Below are 23965 nucleotides of genomic sequence, written 5' to 3'. Positions count from 1 at the left end.
AAAAAAAAAAAAAAAAAAACATGCTAAACCTAACTATAAGTTGAGTCTAATAGGAATTTGGTATGACACTGCTATTCTCCTAAGATTGAATCCATTGCTATTACTTGCTTTCCTATAAAAGCAAAATTAAAAGCAAATAAGCAAACAAAACAAATCTAGAAGTTATATTTTTGCAGTATTATAATTTAAATTTAATTAAATACGTTTCTAAATTTGGCAAGTTAAACATAAAGCCTTAAAAATTTGAGCAAAATTGTTTCAAGTGAAAACCTGAGCTTGAAGCCAAGAATGCACTAACCATTGTTCTTGAAATGTACAAATGGATACAAATTAGCATACAAATGTCCTGATGAAATTCTTTTTGTGTTCTAGAAGCTTATTCCTGGAACATATATAAATGTGAAAGGTGCACAGAAGCAAAAAACATGAACTGTAATTAAAGTTAATTTGAACAATACTTATACAGATCTGTGAGGAGCACATTATTATTATACTAATATGAGCAAACTGAAAATGACAACATATTTGTTATCACTTAAACTGGATCAATCTTATGAAACGAATCTTTCTTCAGTCCACTTCAAAGACATGAAAATTTCAACGTTTCATATTCTTTATTTCCAAATAATTTTCTTGACTCACTCACTTACTCAGTAAATATGTACTCTGTGCCATATTATGTCACTTCAGTTGTGGAGACACTGCTTTATGACAGTGGTTTTCAATCTTTAGTGGCAAGAGGAATCACCTGGAATGCTTTTTTGTAGTCACAACCCCTCAGTTTATTCCTAAAGATACCGATTTAGCAGTCTCAGCTTGGGCCCAAGAGTCTACAGTTTTAAGAAATTCTTCATATAACTCTCATTCTTATTTGTATATTGGTCTGCAAACTACACTATAAAATCACTGTCCTATATAATCTTCGTAGTTCCCTCTGGTTCTCATATTCTTTTTCTCTCAGCATTTAGGTCATTGAACTTTTCTTTGTTAAGTTCAGAGATACAAGTGCAGGTTTGTTACATACATAAACTTATGTAATGTGGGCTTGTTGTACAGATTATTTCATCATCCAGGTATTAAGCCTAATATCCACTAGTTGTTTTTCCTGATCCTCTCCCTCCTTCCACCCTCCATCCTCCAAAAGGCCCCAGTGTGTGATGTTTCCCTCTATATATCTGTGCGTTCTGATAATTTATCTCCAACTTAAAAGTGAGAACATGGGGTATTTGGTTTTCTGTTCCTGTATTAGTTTGCTAACCATAATGGGCCTTCAACTTCATCCATATTTCTGCCAAGGACATGATCTTGTCATCTTTTATGGCTCCATAGTATTTTATGATATATATATATGTATCACATTTTCTTTATCCAATCTATCACTGATGGACATTTAGGTTGATTCCATGTCTTTGCTACAGTGAATAGTGCTGCAATGAACATATACATGCATGTGTCTTTATAAAAGAATGATTTCTATTCCTTTGGACATATGCCCAGTAATGGGATTGCTGGGTCGAATGGTATTTCTATTTTTACATCTTTGAGGAATTGCCACACTATCTTCCACAATGCCTGAACTAATGTACACTCCCACCAACAGTGTATAAGCATTCTTTGTTCTCCATAGCCTCACCAGCATCTGTTATTTCTTGATTTTTTAACAATAGCCATTCTGACTAGTGGGTCACTGAACTTTTAAAGGAACCCTGTAACTTCTAGGAATGTTAATGAGCTTATCCAGCCAACTATCAAATAACCAACCTATTCTAGAAGGATGTGTTTTCCAAGCAGAAATTTCAGTCATTCCTGGCAATTTTTTTAAATCCTGTTTATATCTGGCTGGACATCCTGAAACCATTCAAGGACGTCTACCTCTGTGAGAGCTACACATGGGATTCTGTATCACCTAGAGCCATCAGAAAAATCATTTCATTGAAATGCCTTTAACATGCTTATATTCAATATAGAAGCAATATAAATTGTATCTTTCTTAAAATTTATATAAGAAGGTCTTTGGTTAAAAGAATTCTGTATTTTTACAAGTTGTATTTAATTTATTTATTGTTCTATTTAATGTGTTTATGCAGTTCAGGTTGAATCCCAGCATAGTCATAGATAAGCACCAATCATACTAATAACTGTAAAATAATAAGCTATCACTGACTACACTAACATTACATTATAGCAAAATTTTAGCCAGATACTAATATCTTGCATATCAATGATCAGCATATCTGAGTTTATTTCACAGGGAGTCTCAAAACAAATCAAAAATCTATTTGTTCCCTTATAACATTTAGAAAAGATCCAATATTAAATCTGCATTGAACATGGAACTTGCTTTAGCTACTAAAAAATGAATAAATTAGAGGACAAACTAGAAGGTATTATAAGTAGGTAAGTACAAAGACTTAACCTTATCTTGATTTTTTATTCTGACTTACAAGGAAGCTAATACATATATATTTAACTTACCTCACTCATTTGGAAAGAGTAGTCTATATGTTTATTGGCGTGTTCCCCTAAATTAAATAAGAAAGAGAAAAACACGTTAAATTAGTCAACTGATCAGAATATGTTCAGAAGTCTGTGTAAGGAAAAAATATGAATTGAATGAATTAAAAAATTCAAAGGAAACATACTAGAAGAAAAGATGCAAGGTTATTCAGGAGCTAAATTGTTTAAAACAGACTCCAAAAGAAGTCTTACCTAAAACTGCCTATAAAAGGAAAAGCATATAATACTGATGTGTAAAACGCAATCTCAGTTACTGAGAAATAAACTTAACTCTGATCAATGCAGTTATCAATCTATAACCACAAAACCACTAAGAGTAAAATACCCAATAAAGTGTCCATTGATATCTCTTAATTCTCACCATGTGAGATTTAATATTCTCTCGGCTTGTTTTCCTGATGTCAAACCAGACAGGTTGCATGTAGAACACTATCAGTTTCTAAATAGGCCAAAGTACTTTCCGGACATACAGATAGCCCCGTAATGGTTATGCATTTAGTCGTTTGCGCTAAAATACATGTTCAGATAAGTTTATGACACTAAAAAAGTTAAAGATAGAACTAAAATTCTTATTCTTATTTTCTAGTGGTTCCAACTTGAAAAAGCCCTAAGATATATTTAAGCCAAAAACTACATATATATATACACACACACATACACACACACACACATATATACACACACACACATATATATAGGAGAAAATATCACAATGGTAACCGCATAAAATGCTAGCACTTTAAGTACAAGTTAGTAACTATAATTTTAGAAATAGGATAGAAAAACTGGTGAATGAAACTGAACAGAGCCTAGAACAAGACACTTTATTATATGGAAACTTGATATTGAACCATTGTAGGGGTTGATTAATGTCTCTCCTACACCCAAATTCATGTCCATCTCAAATCTCAGACTGAAACCTAATTTGGAAATGTAGTCTTTACAGATGTAATTAGTTAAGGACCTAGAGATAAAGTTATACTGGATTTAAGGTGGGCCTTAAATCCAATGATGGATGTCCTCCTAAGAAAAGAAGAGGGAACAGAGACTCAGAGGAAGGCAATGTGAAGATAAAAGCAGAAATCAGAATGATGTGTCTACAAAGCCAAAAAACACCAAGTATTTCAGGTGCTATAGTCTGAATGCGCTCATGGTGCAGAGCTCTTGTGAATGGTAATAGAGTCCTTATTAAAGAGATTCCAGAGAGCTGCCTTCCCTCTTCCATCATGTGAAGACACACTAAGAAGATGTCATTAATGAGCCAGGAAACAAGCCCTTACCAGACAGTGAGTTCAGTACCATGATCTTAGACTCCACAGCATCAAGAGCTGTGAGAAATAAATGCTTGTTCTTATAAGTAAAAAATAATAAAATAAAGCAATTGTATAAATCCAAAAAATATTTTAAAAATCTACTATTTGTATAGCTTATTCACAACCCAAGTATAATCGTCCAATTCCTTTTCATAGATCACACAAATCACTCAGTTAATCTCTTAAATAATTAAGCCCATTATATATATTAATTTATACTTGACAGAAATTCAACTATTATAGGTTGGCTAGGGAATAAGGTCCAAAGTTTTCTGCAGAGGAATATTTTGATTTTTGATTTGTACATTGGTTAAAACAAGGCTCGGATGTGAAAATAAACACTGATTTGCAAGAAAGCTTTATTTTATTTATAATTTTATTTTATTTTAAAAAGTAGATTTATGGTTCATAGCTTTGTTGGTATAAGATGGGGTTATTCTTGATATAAGTTTTCTGCCTTTGGCAAATACTAAAACTGTTTAAAATTAACTAAAACCAACCTATGTCTCCAGCCTCACCCTTTTGCGCTCTTAAGTCTGGCCCACTAGTCTCCTTTCAGATCCTTATATCTTCTTTCAGTTTCATTCTACCTCTTTGTGGGGCCTTAACACACAATTACTCCTCTGTAAGGAATGCTCTCTGCTATGGATTGAACGTGGCCCCCAAAGTTTGTGTGTTGGAAACAATCTGCAATGCAACCATGTTGAGAGGTAGGACCTTGAAGAGGTGATTAGGTCATGAGTGTTCTGCCCTCATAAATGAATTAGTGCTGTTATCACAGGAATAGATGTGTAACTACAAAAATGGATTTGTTATGAAAGAAAGTTAAGCCATCTCATGTGTGCATGCTCTCTCACCAAGTGATGCCTTCCACCATGTTATGACACAGCAAGAAGGGGCTCACCAGATGTGTTCCCCAATCTTGGACTTCCCAGCTTCCAGAACATGGACCAAATAAACTTCCATTGTTTATAAATTACACAGTCTGTAGTACTCTGTTATAACAGCACAAAAGAGAATAACACACTCTCTCACTCCCGACCTTGCCCTGGGTAATTCTTCACATCCGTCAGATATCAGCTTGAAAGTCACTTTCTCCCCAGGGAAGCCTTCTCTCATCTATCTGGCTAGTTCAAAGCATCTGATATATCTCTACTTGATGGCACTTGTCAGAGTTTCAATTTTACATGAATATGTGTGCTTTTTTATTAATATCTTTTTATCCCCAAAAGAAGATAAGTTTCTGAAAAGTGATCACAATTTCTAATTTTGTTCTTTTAGCATACTGATTGGCAAACGAAAGATGGCTGATAAACATTCATTAAAAAATTGAATGAGCAAGCCGACAATGGGAGCCAAGTTTTTCTACCACTGTGGCTGCAAATGAAAAGCGAAAATATAATCATAACTTGCCATGCACCAGGCACTGTGCAAAGAGGTATAACAAATATTTACATGGCATTTCCTTTGTATTACATATTATAAGTAATCTAGCAATGAATTAAAGCATGAACAAGGATGTGCATAGGTTATACGCAAATACTATGCCATTTCATATAAGGGACTTTAGCATCCTTGGATTTTGGTACCAGTGGGGTATCCTGAAACCAATGCCTGTGGATACTGAGAGACAACAGTACTCACACACATACATAACACACCGACACAACTTCTCCCTCTAAGTGATCATTCAAATCCTATATCAGCAGTTTTAAAGTACTGTCTGCCAATCCCTGTCAAGATACAATTTATTTTACTTGCAGTATGTGTCACATTTACATATTTTATTATTTATTTAAAGTTTTATAATAATATTAAAACCATATTTGTCTTTTCAATTCTGTCAACATTTGCACCGATGATGCAAAAACAATGGGATAAAAGTGCTGGTCCCATCATATGAATCAACTCCATGGCACCAGACTATACTAGCAGTCATTATATTCTCCACCATTATGCACTCTCAGCATAAAAAGAAACAAAAATGTAGTTTAACTTAAAAATGTCCTTGATAAACAGTAAAGCTTATGAAGTTTATAAAATCTTGACCCTGAACACACAAATTTTTAATAATCTGTAAAGAAACAGGAAGAATGCATTAAGCGCTGCTGCTGCATTCCAAAGTACCATGGTTGCCTCATGAAAAAGTACTTTACATTGCAAGGTAAAGCGGCTAAATTTTTCACAAAAGATCATTTTAGTTGAAAGCATGATGAGAAAACATATAGGGTCATACAGACCTGAATATTTGTCAGATATTACCTCAAACATTAATGACATGAATCTATCATTTCATGGAAAACACCTGAGAGTATTTATTGCCAATGATAAAATTTGAGTTGCAAATGAAATAATTTTTGTAAACTTGTGTCCGTCACTGTGAGCTTAACAGATTCCCAAGGCATTCCTGATGAAATCAGTGATGATGTTAGCATTACGTTTTGGTGTTTTAAAATGAAATATGTCAACATTTGGAAGATCTGTATAACTCAGTAGATAACTGTTTTCCAAATAAGCAATACATGATGTTACAAAACTATGCATGAGAAAAAGATACATTCAAAGTGAAGGAAAGACCAATAGATTTTAATGCAGCAGTGAAATAAAAGTTCATTTCAGTGGTTTCAAATTCTACATTATATCTAACTTTAAAGAACCTATTATACAGTGAATATGGAGGCAAATCAGAGAATATCCATAATTACTCAAAAACTCTTTAAAAGTATCCTCCTTTTTCAACTATAGATCTGTAAGAGGCCAGAATTTCTTCATACACTTCAACCAAAACACAACACATCACAACAGAGTGAATGTAAATGCAGATATGAGAATATCTATATTTTATCAGGCCAGAGATTAAAGAGATTTTTTTTTTAAAGTAGAACACTGCACTCTTATCACTAAATTTATTTTGTTTTAGAAAATATACCTATTTTCATAAAAATATGTTAAGATGAAATAGAAGACTCCTAGGCATGAGAAATTTGAGAAGATGCCATTTAAGAAAATAGGAGAGAGTGTTAATGGTGGGTGACTAATACAGCAGAGGCTGCAGGCTACTGACAAATATCTTTCCTCGTCCTCCTCCTTCTTTCCTAATAGAACCTAATTATATAGTGTAGTAATGTACTCAAGCAAGCAAAACATTTCCTAGCCTCCATTGCAAGAGTATGACATAAATTCAAAGCTCTTAACTGTCATAAGTGGTATGTCTATCTCATGATGTTTGTGTACGCACTAAATAGATAATGCATGTACTTGGCATATAGGAGGTAAATGGATGTTATTCTTGTTGATATTGTTGTTATTATTCTATTCTACCATTAAACTTCAAAACTGCTGTAAATTCCTTGGGCTAAGTTTCAGAATGTCAGAATAAAATTGAAATAACTCTTTTCGTATTCAGATCTTTGTGTGGCAGAATCTGCTCTTCTCTTAAAATGTTTTACTCTAAGCAAAACATGAAAACTAACCAACTATACCTATACCACTTAACTTTCTGAGTGCAGGCTTTCTCATGTAAAAGATACAAATCTAAAGAGAAATGCTCTGAAAAATATTAAACATCATACAATATTACCATCAATGGGTTTTACTCATAATTAATGCCTAAACATATAGCTCCAAACTCAGTTGATCCTGATCCTGATCATCTCTCATTAGATCTGTGAATGAAAAGGAGACCAATTTAGCATGGCTTTATAATGAATTGATAAAGAATAGGATTCTAAGAAATACAAGCCTTGTCTCTCAAGATATGATAGTTGACATTGACTTAGAGAGGTTTTCTTTATTTTTAAAGGACAAAAACAGTCACTATTATGCCAAAGAACAAAGCATCAAACAAAATATAGTTCCAATCACAGAACAATCAAGCAACTGCAAACCTTAAGCTAGGTTTAAAGAGCTTTACAATTCTATTTTTACAAAAAGAAAGTTGAAAAACTGCAAACACTCGCCCTTCTTTTTCCTAATTATTTTTGCTCCATTTAACATAAAACAAGTAGGTGAAAAAATATTTTCAAGCTGCTATTACAATTTGATGTAATGCATTTATTTGAGAATGTGGAAAAGGGACAATATGAATCCTCCAGATCATCTCCTATTGTTACTAGCTCTCCCTTCACACTGTAACCTTTAAAATTGCAGTTTTCTTTCTCTAGAACTAGCACCTGTTTTCTTCCCTTTCTAACTCTTGCTTATTTTTCACATTATATAAACCTAAACCCCTTCCTTTCAGGCCTTACCTGAAACCTCAACTGTCCCCTGGGTTGGCCTCCCACCGGCTCCCATACCACCTTGAATGCAGCCCTCTCTGGACACCTAGCTCAATTATACATCCCTCCACAAGACTGTCAGCTCCAGAGAACCAACAGGGACACATTTTGTCAACTGCATCCTTTTGTGAAATACCGGGACATTCAAGAGGATAGATTTATTTTCACACACACCATGCTCCCTCTCACCCCTGCACACTTACTGCTCGCTAGCTCTCTCACATGCATGCACCCTCGCAATTAGATATTTACACAGACCATAGACTCAGACACTTTCACACTCCCTCATGGAGTATAAAGATGCCGTAACTATGCATAATCACCAAACCTCTGTCAAAACAGAGGCCTGACTGAAGAGGCGGGATTTGAAGCCAACAACTCTGTCAGTTTCTTTCTATTCCTCCAACTTCCTCTAAAATGAATGGATAGGAGTATACTCTCCCTACAGGCTAGATTCCAGGGATATGACAGATTTGGTACCAATCGCTGTGGAGAATCATCAAATATGTGCTAAAAGTAAAGCCAGCCTAAAGACTGAGTCTTGAGTGTTCACTGAAAGCACATTACTAAGAATACACACTCCAGCAAATCCACAGCCCAAAAATAGCACTTGTATTTACCAACTGTTCTTCTCAGTTTACACTCTTACTAGCAGTATAAAATAAAATATTTCTAATCAAATATTAACGTTACTAAATACAGGTGGCTTAGTTGAACACAATGCTTAACATAGCTGTAAAGATGCAAACTACCTAACATTCAACTTTTAATCTACCTTTTCCGATGCTAAACTCTCAAACTGTCTTTTCCAATACTAACTATATCAGAAATCAGCTAAAGAATGAACATTTCTTGAGGCTATGGTGAGCTATAATTACACCACTGCACTCCAGCTGGGAAAACAGAGAAAGATCTCAAAAAAAAAAAAGAAAGAAAAAAAAAAAGTTAAATTCCAGCAATGACATTTTACTGGCAATGTCTGTTTATGTAACTAATTAAGTGCTCTATTACCTTCTGCCTTTAGAATTTCATTTTTAAAATTAGAAGATAGTAGGAAATTAGACAGCTGGAGATCACTGATTCCTTATGTGTTTAATTGTGAAAAAAGTAGAGAAGATGTAATAAATCTTAGATCTATTACATCTAAAAGGAAAAATGTTACATTGTCTCTCATAATCAATTTTATAAATTAACTCTCATATTCAGTATTTAAAGGTGATTTAGAAAGCACATATGAAATCAACACTTACCTACATGGGTAAATTTAGTCTAAAAAGTCTGCTTACATTTTAAAACATAGAAATGAAAGTAGCTACTAAAACTAAATGCTCTGGAACTTGAATTTTTCAGCCTTCTTCAGCCAACACTTTTGTTTTCATAACAGTATCATCTGTTTTATTTTGTATTTATTCTATTTATTTATTTATTTATTTATTTGAGATGGAGTCTCACTCTGTCGCCAGGCTAGAGTGCAGTGGTGCAATCTTGGCTCACTGCAACGCCCAGCTCCCAGGTTCAAGGGATTCTCCTGCCTCAGCCTCCCGAGTAGCTGGGACTACAGGTGCATGGCACCACACTCAGCTAATTTTTGTATTTTTAATAGAGACGGGGTTTCACCATGTTGGCCAGGATGGTCTTGATCTCTTGACCTCACAATCCACCCGCCTCGGCCTCTCAAAGTGCTGGGATTACAGGCATGAGCCAACACACTCAACCAACAGTGTCATTTAACTCAAAGAGAAAATATATCTGGAAGTATAGTTCTAAAAATCCACTGGAATGTATATTTAAAAAAAAAAAAAAAAAAACCTCTCATAACAATGCACTTTTCATACGCCCTAGTGCTATGGTTTACATATCCCTCCAAAACTCATAGTGGAATTTAACTGTCATTGTAATGGTATTAGGAGGTAGAACCTTGAAGAGGTGATTACGTCATGAGAGCTCCATCCTCCTGATTGAATTCATGCCATTCTCATGGGAGTGGGTTAGTTATATCAGAATTGGGTTCCTAATGAAAGGATAAGTTTGGACACATTTATCTCTTGGTCTAATGTGCTCCCTTGACCTTCCAACATGTTAAGAGGCAGCACAAAGATGTCAGATGCCAGTACCATGCTCTTGGACTTTGCAGACTCCAGAACCAAGAGCCATATATTTTCTTTATAAATTACCCAAGCTGTGGTACTCTGTTGTAGCAATAAAAAAAAAAAAAGAGTGGTCTAAGACACCTAATAAGAACACAAGTCTCAATAATGGGCAGTAAAACTAAACCAGCAAAAGAACTGACATGGTAAGAAACATCTAAAAATATACGAGTCATATGAGTGGCCTGAACTATGTTGCTCCTTAGGCCCTGCTCTCATCAATGCCACACTCCTCTGCTGCTTGGATTCTGGATCTTTGAATATACCTAGATACAGGAATTTGGGCAGAATGCAGTAATTAGTCCCAGCCATCAAATATAGGGTATTCCTCATCAATATCTTTTTCTCTCACCTCCACCCTAATCAGAGGCACAATTTGGATCACATGCAAGCATAAATAGATTACAAAGGCCTTTTTTAAAAAATAGGGGAGTGTGACTGGGCATTGTGGCTCACATCTGTAATCCCAGCAATTTAAGAGGCCAAGTCAGGTGGATCAGCTGAGCTGCGGAGTTCAAGACCAACTTGGGCAACAGGGTGAAACTCCATCTTCATTAAAAAAATAATAATAATTAGCTGGGGAGGTCGTGGTGCAGCACTTATAGTCCAAGATACTCCAGAGGCTGAGGTGGCAGGATCGCTTGAACCTAGGAGTCAAGAGGTTTCAGTAAGCAGAGATGATGCCCCTGCATTGCAGCCTGGCCAACAGAGCCAGACCCTGTCTCAGAAAATAAAATAAAATAAAAAATAAGGGGGGTATGCTTCAACTGACACCATCAAGAACATAGAATGATAACACTCAGAATGGGAGGAAATATTTGTAAATCATATATCTAATAAGGCACTTGTATTCAGAACACATAAAGAATTTTTGCAATTCAATAATGAAAAAGACAACTCAGTATTTGTAAACAGGCAAATGATCTGAATAGACATTTCTCCAAAAACATGAATAACTAATAAGTAAATGAAAATACTTGCTACATTAGTCACTAGGGAAATACAATCAAAATCACATTGAGATACCACTGTACAACCACTAGGATGGCTATAATAAAAAAGACAATAACAAGTGTTAGTGAGGATGTACAGAAATTGGAACCCTCATACATGATTGATGGGAAGGTAACATGCAGATGCCTGGAAAACTGTTTGGCAGTTTCTTAAAATGTTCCATATAAAGCTACCACATAATCCAGCAATTCCACTCCCAGATATATACCCAAGGAAAATAAAAACATATGTTCATATGAAAACTTATACATCAAGGTTCATAGCAGCATTATTCATAGAAGCAAAAAAGTGGAAATAACACAAATCCTACCAACTGACGAATGGATAGGTATGCTATATCTCTACAATGGAATAGTATTGGGCAATTAATAAGAATGATGCACTGATAAAAGCTGCAGTATGGATTAACTTCAAAAACATTAAGAGAAAGGAGCCAGTTACAACAGACCAAATGTCGTATAATTCTGTTTATGTGAATGGGCTTGAATAGGCAAATCTATAGAAGCAATAAAGAGATTACTGTAGGAAGTGAGGAGGATGGGCAGTGACTGCCTAAGAGGTTTCTATTTGGGGTGATGAAAGTGTTCTAAAATTAGATAATGATGATAGTTACAAAACTCTGTAAATACACTAAAAAAATCCAACTTTACACGTCCAATAGGTGAATTTTACAGTATATAGATTATATCTCAAAAAAGCTGCTTTAAAAAGGGAACGAGGAGGATGCAGTAACACACGGTATTTCCCGGTGCCTGAAATAGACTGAATAGTTATGATCAGATCTTTTGTCACTTTGGAAAACGGTTTCCATGTTTAAATCCAACACTCAACAAGACACGAAAATAAAGTATCATTGAAGAAACTGGGGTCCTGGAGACAGTAACAAAATAGTATGTGCATTTTAGGGAAAATACGTGTATTAAAATAGGTCCACGGAATACAGGTGGTGTAAAGGCTTTGGCAAACAATGGGTAAATATTTCTCAGCGGAACTAAAGAGCTTAATGAAAGCTGTTTAAAAGCAACGGCAGCGGCAGCAGCAGCAGCAACAGCAGCAGCAGCAGCAGCAGCAGCTTTTCCAAGTGCCTATTGCTCTCAGTATCTCAAACTGACAGATTTTAGGATCTGCTACTCCTACAATTAACAAGCATCTCAAAGCATAATCAGTAACGGGAAGAGAGAGTGAGGTAATAAGACTCGAGGACCAGCTCCTTACACGTGGGATAACTGTCTTGCACTCTATACTGCTACTTTCTTTGGGAAAGCCTTGGTTTCCAGTGGCTGAATTCGGAGGCCCAAGCACCGCAGCGGTAACCTAGCAGCCCCGAATTACTCGGCAGTTCCCAGGCCTGCAGGGGAGCAAGGAGCGTGTTCCGAAACCATAGGGGTCACGGGTCGCAGGTTCCTGGCGCGCAGGAGCAGCAGAGAAATCTGTGGGGCGCCGAAACCAACCCCACTCACCCCAGGCGGGGGACTCTGCCCTGCAGTCCTGGTTTCGCACTGGGCACGCCACGCTGCGAACCTCCCTAGGACTCAGGCCGCAGGGCGGCCAACGTCCCCCCCCGGGCCCCCGCGCCGCGGGTGGCGGTGTGCAGGAAGCCAGCCCGGCTCTCCCTTGACGCCTCTTGGCGCGGTCCTACCTTCCTCAGTCAACACTTCGAGGAGATTCGGGTCGCCCATCTTCGCCAGCTCGTTAATGACACTGGTGCCCGAGAGGCAGCAGGAGACGTGCAGCTGAGACGGGCATGGAGATCTGGACCAGGTGCTGAATCTGACTGTGGGCAGCCGGAGTTGCTGCTGCTGGATTTCTAAGGGACTGCTCTTCCTTCTGCAGGCCTCCTTCTCCTCCTCTTTCTCCTCTTCCTCCTCCTCCTCCTCCTCGGACTCCACAGTCTCTGGGCACCTCAGCCAGCCGGCCTTCTTCTCCAGCGGGTACTTCCACTCGACCCGGTCCCCGACAACCTGCTCCGTGTGCTTGGCCCCGGGCTTCCCCACCCTCACCCGGTAGCGCTCTTGGGCGCTCTCCCAGTACTTCTCCAGACACCTGTCCCTGTGCCTGCCCGGCAGCCGATCTCGCAGCCGCCACTCCTCCCGGCGCTCGCCAGGGTCCTTTCCACTCCCGCCCTCTGGCAGCTTTCCTTTCCCCTTCGCTCCGTTCCTGTTGTTTCCACGCTTCTTTCCCCGCCTACAGACCGCAAGACCGGCCGGCGCCCCACCCTCGGAGACAGCCATCTCCCCGCCCCCCGGCCTGGCTGGCTCCACGCCAGCCACCTCCTCTCCGCTCAAGCACTCCCCAGGTCCCTGCTCTGCCGCCTCCTGCACCTCCTCCGGACTCGCAGCCTCCGGTCCCTCGGAACCCGTCGCCTCCGGTCTCTCGTTGGGACCCGCCGCTTCCCGTCCCTCCTCAGGACCCGCGGCCTCCGGTCTCTCCTGAGGACCCGCAGCCCACCGGGCATGTTGGCCGGCCTCCTCCATTCTCTACAGGCTTCGCACGTCCTTTTCCACTGGGTCCACCCACGACCAGGAATCCTGGTTCCCCAGGGCTGCCGCCTCCCTCCTGTCGGAATCCTCTTCCTCCGATCCCCACGGGGGGTCCTGATGCTCCCTCAGCCGGTTGGCCGGGTCCTCATCGATCCGCTTGGCCCTAAGCCCACCCTGCGTGCCACTCGGAGAGAACCCCCCTCCCAGTTGGGAGTTACTTTTTGTCGCGTGGGGAAAAGACCCTTTCCCTTAAAGGAACCCCTCCCTATTTAAGGCCGGCGCATGGCTGGAGACCAAGATGCCAGCAGCCCCTTCCCCATAGCGTCTAGAGCGGGAGTATTACCTTTTCTCCTGGCCCTGCCTGCTTCCTGGGCTCCCAGCAGGAACTCTGCCCTCTACAGGTGAGGGAAGGTCATTCCATGTGGCCTGAGTTCCACCAAGTCAGCCTCTGCCCCTTTGTCAGTGTGGGGCACGTTTCTCTAAGTTTCAGTTTTCACATCTTTAAAGGAGAATGATAATAGTACCTACCTCCTAGGGTGTTGTGAGAAGCACGGTGCACAGTCCTTGGCACAGAATGTGTTAAACATTTAACTGCTATTAAGATTAATCCATATTATAGTCCAGCTGGTATGATACCTGTCATCATCTCAGCTGGACGATATCGCTTGAAATCTCAGGAGTTCAAGACTAGCCTGGGCAACACAGGGATACCCCTGTCTCTACAAAAAATTGGAAAATTAGCCGGGCATGGTGACAGGCACCTGTGGTCCCAGCTACTCAGGAGGCTGAGGTGGGAAGATCTCTTGAGCTTAGAAGATTGAGATTACAGGGAGCCACAATCATCCCACTGCACTCCAGCCTAAGCGATGGAGAGCAAGACCCTGTCTCAAAAGAAAGTGAAGAAAAGAAAAAAGAAAAGAAAAGAAGAGGGAGGAAGGAAGGAGAGAAAAGAAAAGAAAATTAACCCATATTACATTGATCCCTACTCCATTTCAAAGGGTTGCTTTGTTTCCCCCCTCCACTTCCTGCCCACCCCAACCAGAACTTTAACCTCAAGAAGAATGAGTCCTTCTACTCCTCACAGGCCTCTCTGCATTGGTTCTGTGCTTTTGAGACCTGATCAACTGCCAACTACACAATAATTGAGAGACTAGATTCACTGTCTAATTGTGGGGGGAACAAGACTGATGATGAACTAACGGTGAGGTAGAGGTCTCAGCTGAGAGCCTTGAGTGCTGAGGAGGGAGTGACTGTATTAGTCTGTTCTCATGCTGCTAATAAAGACATACCTGAGACTGGGTAATTTATAAATGAAAGAGATTTAATGGACTCATAGTTCCACATGCCTGGGGAGGCCTCACAATTATGGCAGAAGGCAAAGGAAAAGCAAAGGCACGTCTTACATGGGGGGAAGGCAACAGCTTGTACAGGGGAACTCCCATTTATAAAACCATCAGATCTCCTGAGATTTACTACCACTAGCATAGTATGGGGGAAATCACCCCCATTATAATCTCCACCTGGCCCTGCCCTTGACACATGGGGATTATTACAATTCAGGGTGAGAATTATTACAATTCGCTGGGCACACCATGCAGCGAACCAGATCAGTGACTCTGAGTTTAGGACAAGGATGGGGTGATTTGAAAGTCAGGATGAGGTAACCAAAGAAGTCTTGACCTTTCTTCATTTTTCTGCTACTGCATTCCCCTCCCCACCACCATTCTATTGATATTTCAGAACTGAGAATCACTTTTTGCAAATGAGAAAACAGGCCTAGAGAGAAGTGTTTTGGTAAAGGTTATGATTAACCAGAGAACTGGAAATCAGTTTTGCCCCTATACCTTACTTTCCTTCTTATATGTCTAGGAATACATGAGCTCTTGTCAAGTGATTTGAGACTATATGTAGGCAATTCCTTACTTGATGTAATTTGGAATTGTGTTTGAAAGGTGACGATACATAAGCATAGACTTACACATTAAATTATAAAGACTAATTGTGATAGAAGTGTTTGGTTATCATCTCTTGATTATTAATCCTTGTTTGGGCTTCTAAGAAAATTTCTACAATATGAATGTTTTCTAATATTTTTCCTGTATATCAGGTATTTTTCTAGGTGCTATGGACATTGTGAGTTAAGAGCTGGGGAGAATCTTTGCTTTATATAGATTAAGTTAAAATAAATAAAATAAAATTATTTTTCTATTATTTTATATAATTTCTTGCTTCATGTTTTTTATTCTGTTCTGTATTTGAAGTGATGTGTATAAGAAGACATTATATGTTGATGATTTGGCTCCAAATTAAATGAAACATTTCGAGGCTCAGTTTGATTAGATTTTTATTAACATGCTTTAAACTTTGTTATAAGAGTTGAAAACCAGCTATGTTCTTTTAATAAAGGTCTGGATTGTGACCATAACTCTTTATATCTTGAGAAATATTTTCTGTATTCATATCATTGACATATTTTATATTGCTTATCCATTTATAATTTTAGGATATGCCCATTTTCTCCTCCATTACTATACTCTGCATTGTTAGATACAATCTTTAACCATACATTTCTAGAATTACGTTCTGAGTAATATATACATGTTCCTTTAATGTAATTGAACATTCAGTTAAGTACTGAATGTAGCCCAAAAGTTGTCTTTTTTATTGAATTCAGCCCAAAGTTGTCTTTTTTAACCCTCCAAATGATTTCAGCCTTTGTTTAAATTATTACAAGCATCTGGTAACACTTTTTCTTATTTGCCTTTTATATCTTATACTGAGTAGTATGCCAAAGTTTTTAAAGGATGATGTAAGCATAGTTACAAAGATATAAATGGTGATATTTTGGAAACTAAATTATCAACTAGCACCTTACAGTATTTGTATGCCTGCTGATCAGTAAAAGTGTGAATTCCCTATAGGAAAGGCATCACAGGAATGTAAGTGTATAGTGTGTGAAAAAAAGAGCCTAAGCTGTATGAAAGTTAAATGTATACTCTTAAGCAACTCCTGCATGTGAAGTTTTTATTATTCTAGCAGGCTGATTCAATCACTGAACTTAACTCAAATTAAAGAGCGTAACTTTACAAGCTAGACTCCGAAGACCAGAAAAGGCCTTAGGAACCCACCTAATGAATATATTTTCCTTCTGGTGTTTAAAGCAAGGATATGGTACCTACCATCTGTGGCCTGGATTGGTTTGCTTTTTTTTATTTCTTCACAAGTCAAAGCTTTGACTCCTGGAAGTTCCCTCCTTTTGGACTTCTTATCATACAATGGTTTTAAAATTCATGTATTCCATGTATTTTGAATATCTCTGCAGTTCACATAAAATGCCATACTCTAATACATGGAGTGTTGTGCAGGAGTGAAAAGACATGCATTAAATCCCTGTCCTTACCCCTTAATAAGGTGGGCAGCACAATGATCATGGACAGATGAACTTGGCTTCTTTCATCCCCAGCTCCCTTCTCTGGATATGAAGTTTCTTAACTTGTTCAAGCCATTGAATGGCTCACATACAACAAAATCTGTTGTAAAAGTCAAATAAGTCCTATGCATGAAAGAAATTTGGAAAGAATTAAAATGTACCAAAATATGAAAAAGTTTTATTGACTAGCAGAGGTAAAGTTAAATTAATAGAGTTACCGGAAGGTAGGAATACTAGTTGAGGGTGTTGTTTCCCCCACACTCCTACAAAATGCCGCTTCCACAGTTTCTCTGGAATTTGCAGTGACTTTCTGACTCCACATATTCACTACTCCTTGGTTTCAGAGGAGAGTCCAAATCTCTTTATTTTCCAAATTGATCACCTTGAATCCTGACATTTTTAGGCCCCAGGCCTTAACAATAGGCCTCAGTCCTCTTTACTAGCTTGTTCATTTCTACCTGCCATCTTTCATTCTTCTCAGAAAAAGCTCACTTTATGGGCTGATACCTGGAACACTAGTGGTCATCAGAAAATGAGGTTTAATACTTGACAGTCACATGCATGCTTGATATTTCCCAATCTCAGGATGGCATATCCTCTCTGTCTTATAGCCAGAAAACTGCCATTTGTCCTCAGACTAAAGAGATCATGGAGAACTGTTTCAGCAATAGAAATGGAGCAAGAAAGCATTATTCTCTCCTACACTTTGCATATGCTACTGCATTAAATCTCAAGATGATATGAAATACATGCTTATCAGACATTTATTGTATTTACTGCATGTCTTGGCTCATCCTTTTTTAAAGCAACCAACTTTATTGAGGTATAATTTATATTTGTCTTAGTCCACTTAGTGTTGCTGTTACAGAAAACCCAAGGCTGGGTAACTTACAAAGACAAAGAAAAGAGGTTCATTTGGCTCATGATTCTGGCAGCTGGAAGGTTCAAGATCAAGCAGCTGTATCTGGTGAGGGCCTCAGGCTCCTTTAACTCATGGTAGAAAGTGGAAGAACAGACGTGTGCAAAGAGATCGCATAGCAAGAGAGGAATCAACAGAGAGAAAAGCTGAGGAAGCCAGACTGTCCTTAACAACTTGCTCTCATGAGGGCTAATCCATTGCTGTGAGAAAAAGAACTCACCCCCCTTGGAGGGCATTAATCTATCCATGAGAGATCTGCCTATATAACCCAAACTCTTCCCACTAGGTTCCAGTTCCAACATTGTTAAATTGAGGATCAGATTTCAGCATGAGTTTTGGTGGGGAAAAACCACATCCAAACTGTAGCAATATTGGTAATTATATTTGTATTAATAATTAAATTGCCAATTGTAAGAGTACAATTAGAGAAATTTCCTGACATGTACAGTATATGCTTATGTAAACATCACACATTCATTATATAGAACATTTTCAAAAACCACCCCATTCACCTTTGTAGTTAATCCCCTCATTCTATCCACTGGCCCCTCGCATCCACTGATATCCTTGCTCTTATTGTACCTTCTTGGCTCACCTTTTTACTCTAATCTTTACTATAGTAAATATCTGTGAACACATAACAGTACCTTGCCTTAGCTCTATCTTATACCTTGTGCATTCTGTCCCAGGGCCTCTCTACCACCATAATGTGGGTTGCCTATTCGTGTCCACAATTCCACCCTGACATATGTGCAAAACTGTAAGTAGGAGGAAGTTAGGGCAACACAGGGCAACTTTGAACAATAGGTGATGATGGGTAAATATTTCCTTTTTCCATTCCTTCAAGGGGCAATTCCGAGATGCATTTTGCATAGCTCTTTAGGTATTCTTTAGAGACTAACACTTATTTGCCCATAATGGTAGATAGCTCAATAGCATGTTCCCTGATTGGCTCTCTTTTCATGTTTGAGTCTTCCAAGCCCCCCATTTCCTTACTAGGGATCATTTCCAAAAATAATCTTCCTGTATATAAGTCTCATATCAGGCTCTGCTATTAGAGGAAATCCACACTAAAACAGCATTATTGTATTATCCCTTAAATAATTCATTGAGGAAACTGAGGCTAAAAGAGGTTAAATAACTGTCTAGAATTGCATCGCTATTAAAAGATAGAGTAACAGCTTAGTTTCAGGATAGCCCATCTACAAAGTTCATGTACTTAATCACCATATTGCTTTTCAAGGCAGAAACAAGTCAGCTTTGATTTTTGTCCAATATTTTAATAAATTGTACTACCAGATTTTATTGTCATTTCTTCTTTTGAATTGTCTCCCTCACCAATTATTGGAAATGACTTCATCTGGCTGAAAGTCACAGTGGGTAATTTTAGGGAAACATCCAAAATTCATTGCTGCTTCTCCTTTCCTGCTGCTGTCACTTTACCTCCACTCTCTTTGATTCATACAATAGCCATCAGTTGATTTTTATTTCTTCCAACCAGACAATATTGCGTAGTGGAAAGTGTGTTGGCTTGATGGAATTGATTTCAAATCCTACCTCTCTCATTTTTTAACTTGGGTAATACTGGATCTTTTAGCCTCCCTGTGCCCCAGTTTTCTTATTTGTACACTGGAGAAAATAATTTATACTTTTTGGTGGATTAAATGTAACAACTCTTGTCTTCGTTTGTTCAGATAGGAAACTACAGGATCCCACTTTTATTTTATTGTATTTGTTGTTATTTTTTTGTTAGGTTCATTTTAAGCAGTAGAGATTTGGAGAAGATGGAGCCTTTTGTTGTTAAATTCAGACTTATTCCTTTAATTTTCATGAAAATATTTACTTTAATTAGTCTATAATACTTCTAGTAACCTATAGCACAAACCCAAAGATTTCTGAATTTTAAAATGAAGTACATGATGCATAAGAATGCCAATACAAATATTGCTTGAAACAATGAAAGGAACTCTTAAGAGCCAATGGACTCACATATTGATTAAAGTACTCCATTAAGCAGTATTCAGATGATTGTTACTGCTGTGGCAATGAAATAAAAGCTTCTGAGAAATAGAATGTTCCCATTAAAAGATGATTTAGTACTTGGATTCAATATGCTGTTGGCCTATTCACATTCCCTGAAATATGTTCAACACTAAAATTCTAAAAGGGTCCTTAAAACTGGTTAATAGAAAACCAAACCAAACTTGATGGAAATACAGGAACTTCAAGTTCGGGAATGCATACTATTCATGCACACTAAAATTAGCCAGGCCTTTGTTTAAGAAAACAAAGTCTATTTTCAAAGTATCTAATTCATATGCAGCTTCAACCATAAGTACAAAGAGAGTGAAATTAAAGAGTTTCATTGACTGAGTGGTTACATCTGGGGTTTTATCCTGTGAATTAAATCATCTTTTGTGTTCTCCACCCACTGGCTACATGATTTTCACCAGAAGCATCAGAAGCATCAAGACCATATTTGGCATCCCACAAATGATGAGCATGCTTGTAACAGAGCCTTCTGTGGTTTGTAATCTTATGTTTTAAGGAGAAAGTTGTTAATTACATTTTTTATTTAGCCTCCCCACGCTAGATATGCTTTTTTTTAAGCAAGTAGTCTCTCCCAGAGAGAATGAGCCCACCCTACATAATTATATATTTGCTTTCCATTGAAGGGATGGTTCTAATCTGGAATTGCCAGAAAAGTCATCTACAAAGATAAAAAAGAGAAAATCTGTAAAATAAATACAGGCTGCTTCTAAAATTTACTAGCCACCTCCCATTTCACTGAAGTCAAGGAAGATCTGCAGATGAATGTTAAGGCAAGTTCAGAATGACAGGATGTATGTAGATGCGGTGTTTAGTCAGCAGAGAAAAGAAGTGATGGGTACTCTGAAAATATATTACATCTGTAATTATATAATTATTTGTTTTCTACCATCTCTGCCATTGTTCTGTAAGGACAAGAACCATGTATCTTCTACTTACCACTGCATCCACCAGAGACAAGCATAGGGCATGACATATATATATTCACTGATTGATGACCAGTTGAATTTCTCCTTCATTGTTTTGCCCTTTGATAGTTTCTTGCATGGTTATCATATCTACCCAACTAGATAGTAGTCATGTAAGAGCAGAAATTATATCTTATATTCCTTTAAAATCTTTTCTAATGGTCTTCTGTTCAAATCAGTGTTGATATCTGTAGGATGTTGGGTTGTTAATTTGGAAAAAAAAAAAAAAGTAAAGGAAAAGATAGAGAAAGAAGAGTGTTAGTGAAGAGTTGTGATGATTTTTCCGCAGTATATTTCTAAATATACATTGAACTATATGGAATTGCCAAACGTGACTATTTTTGGCATATTTCTTCTCAATTTCATTTGATTCCGTCTAACTACTGGAGAAACCAAACCAAATAAAACAAAAACACATGGCAATTAGGGTAGGCAAACTGGAGTTTACATCATAGCTCTGCCATTTGCTAGCTTTAGAATCCTGCATAAGCTTCCAATACTTACTGGGCTTCAGTTTAGAAAAGGGCGTAAGACCATTTTGGAGGGTGATTGTAAAGATTAGATGAGCTGAGAACTCTGAAGTTCTCTAACCCATTACAGATGTTTCACTTCCCAATTATCTTGTTCAAGTATCTTAACGTCTCCTTGTCTCAATCTGCTCGACAAAACAGGTAAAATAAATGCAATAGGTTGTTATTTAAAAAGGCAATTTAAAGCATTTTGCTATATTATTTGATCCCCTCAATAATACTACGAGGTAGTTTTTTGTTTTGTTTTGTTTTGTTTTGTTTTGTTTGAGACGGAGTCTCGCGCTATGTCACCCAGGCTGGAGTGCAGTGGCGCGATCTCGGCTCACTGCAAGCTCCGCCTCCCAGGTTCACGCCATTCTCCTGCCTCAGCCTCCGAGTAGCTGGGACTACAGGCGCCCGCCACCACGCCCGGCTAGTTTTTTGTATTTTTAGTAGAGACGGGGTTTCACCATGTTAGCCAGGATGGTCTCGATCTCCTGACCTCGTAATCCACCCGCCTCGGCCTCCCAACGTGCTGGGATTACAGGCTTGAGCCACCGCGCCCGGCCCTACGAGGTAGTTATTATTCCCATTTTACAAACAAGGAAACGTAAGTGTGACTCATAGCTAATGCTCATAGCTATTATATTACACTATACTGTATTATACCATAGTTTTTATAGTGGTTAAAATTCAATTTGTATAAAAATTTATACTCATTCAGACAACAAGATAATGGAGGTAGTATAGGAGATAGAAAAAAGCATGGTGTGTGTGTATGTGAGAGAGAGAGAGCGAGTGAGAGAGACTGAGAGGGTGTAAAGATGTCTGTGTCTGACTTGCGTCATCCATTTTTCTTCTCAATGCAGGAAAAAGAAGCTAGTATGTGTCATACTTCATAAATCTTTGCATAACTAACCTTCATTTGCTAGGAGCATGAGGTGTTTATCTCCCAGGTCGCAGATCTATTCACACTGTAAGTTTGACCATTTTAAATAAAAGAAGGGTAATAGTACAAGAGTTTGTATCTTTTTTTCCACTTAAGGAACTTCTGCTTAATCATTTTAACAAACTGATTTCAGTTCTGACTGTGATACTGTTCTAAGAACGTTAATGTATTAGCTAATTTCTTTTTCTTTTTTTCTTTTTTTTTTTTTTTTTTTTTTTGAGGCCGAGCGTCGCACTGTCCGTCCAGGCTGGAGTGCGGTGGCTGGATCTCGGCTCACTACAAGCTCCGCCTCCTGGGTTCACGCCATTCTCCTGCCTCAGGCTCCTTAGTAGCTGGGACTACAGGCACCTGCCACCACGCCCAGCTAATTTTTTGTATTTTTAGTAGAGACGGGGTTTCACCATGTTAAGCCAGGATGGTTTCAATCTCCTGACCTCGTGATCCGCCCGCCTCGGCCTCCCAAAGTTCTGGAATTACAGGCGTGAGCCACCGCGCCCCGCCCTCATTTAATTATTATAACAACCTCTTACAATAGATACTATTCCCTTGCCTTTTCAGATAAGGAAACTGAGGCACAGAGGGTTTTAGTAACTTGCTGAAGATCACACAGTTGGTATGTACTGGAGGTAAGGTTTTCACAGAGGTAGATAGGCTCCAGAGATCATGCTTTTCTCTCTGTGCTATTCTGCCTTCTAATGATTTATTAATTTTGTATATTATTAGCTGAAAACTCTTACTACCTAGCAGATGTGTTCTTATGAATAAATGATTATAGTTAATGTTATAGAAATACCCCTGGGGGTGCCCCAACAAAGATACTTCTCTGTCACTAATTGCACGATTAAATTTTTATTCTTTTGAAACACAAGTTACCTTCTTTAAGATGCATTTGGTGTGTGAGAATATAAGGCTAGGTAAGAATGCTAGGATTGGAGAGGAGGAAAATGAATCCTGGAGCATTGGCTAATTGCTGGGCAGTTAAGACTGAATTTGATGACTTCTTCAGGGGAAGGTAGAGGGGGAAAATACAGACTTTCCTATCAGGTTAGGTAGTCACGACAATGAGATAGTTTGTATGAGTTCCAGTTTTTGAATGATGAAGCTGAAGATCAGGAAGGTTAAGGATTTTCCCATGGTCACATAGCGGCTAAGCAGCAGAGTATGGATTGGAAATATGGGTGTCAGACCCCATATGTAAGTGTCATTTCTTCCATTACTCTGGTTATCTTCTAGGGGTGGGGAGAAGTTGGTGAAGAGGTACATCTAGAATATTAAAAAGGAAAATAGGAGAGTATGGAGAAAAATTTTCTAATTTTCTTAGGTTGCCTTGCTTTTGACTTTTTATTTATATTATTTTATTATAAATTGATGACAAGCTGTAGTCCTCTGTATT

At 38.3% G+C, this 23965-nt stretch overlaps 1 protein-coding gene across 1 annotated transcript in view; it reads right to left on the bottom strand.

The window, feature by feature from the left end:
- LOC105530681 (anoctamin-5) overlaps positions 1-13285 on the bottom strand; it is a gene marked incomplete at its 3' end in the record, with an annotated part of 85911 nt that extends 72626 nt beyond the window's left edge. Inside the window, exons 1-2 of the mRNA XM_011968319.1 lie at positions 12908-13285; positions 2476-2522 (exon numbers count right to left, since the gene is read on the bottom strand). Of these exons, the coding sequence (XP_011823709.1) occupies positions 2476-2522; positions 12908-12947 (87 nt within the window). The remainder of the gene's footprint in view (positions 1-2475; positions 2523-12907) is intronic.
- Between the last annotated feature and the right edge of the window lie 10680 nt (positions 13286-23965).

The sequence above is a fragment of the Mandrillus leucophaeus genome, unplaced genomic scaffold (assembly GCF_000951045.1).
Source record: "Mandrillus leucophaeus isolate KB7577 unplaced genomic scaffold, Mleu.le_1.0 Scaffold839, whole genome shotgun sequence".
NCBI classification, from domain to species: domain Eukaryota; kingdom Metazoa; phylum Chordata; class Mammalia; order Primates; family Cercopithecidae; genus Mandrillus; species Mandrillus leucophaeus.
The sequence above is the reverse complement of the archived record's forward strand: the minus strand, read 5'-3'. Positions and strand labels throughout refer to the sequence as shown.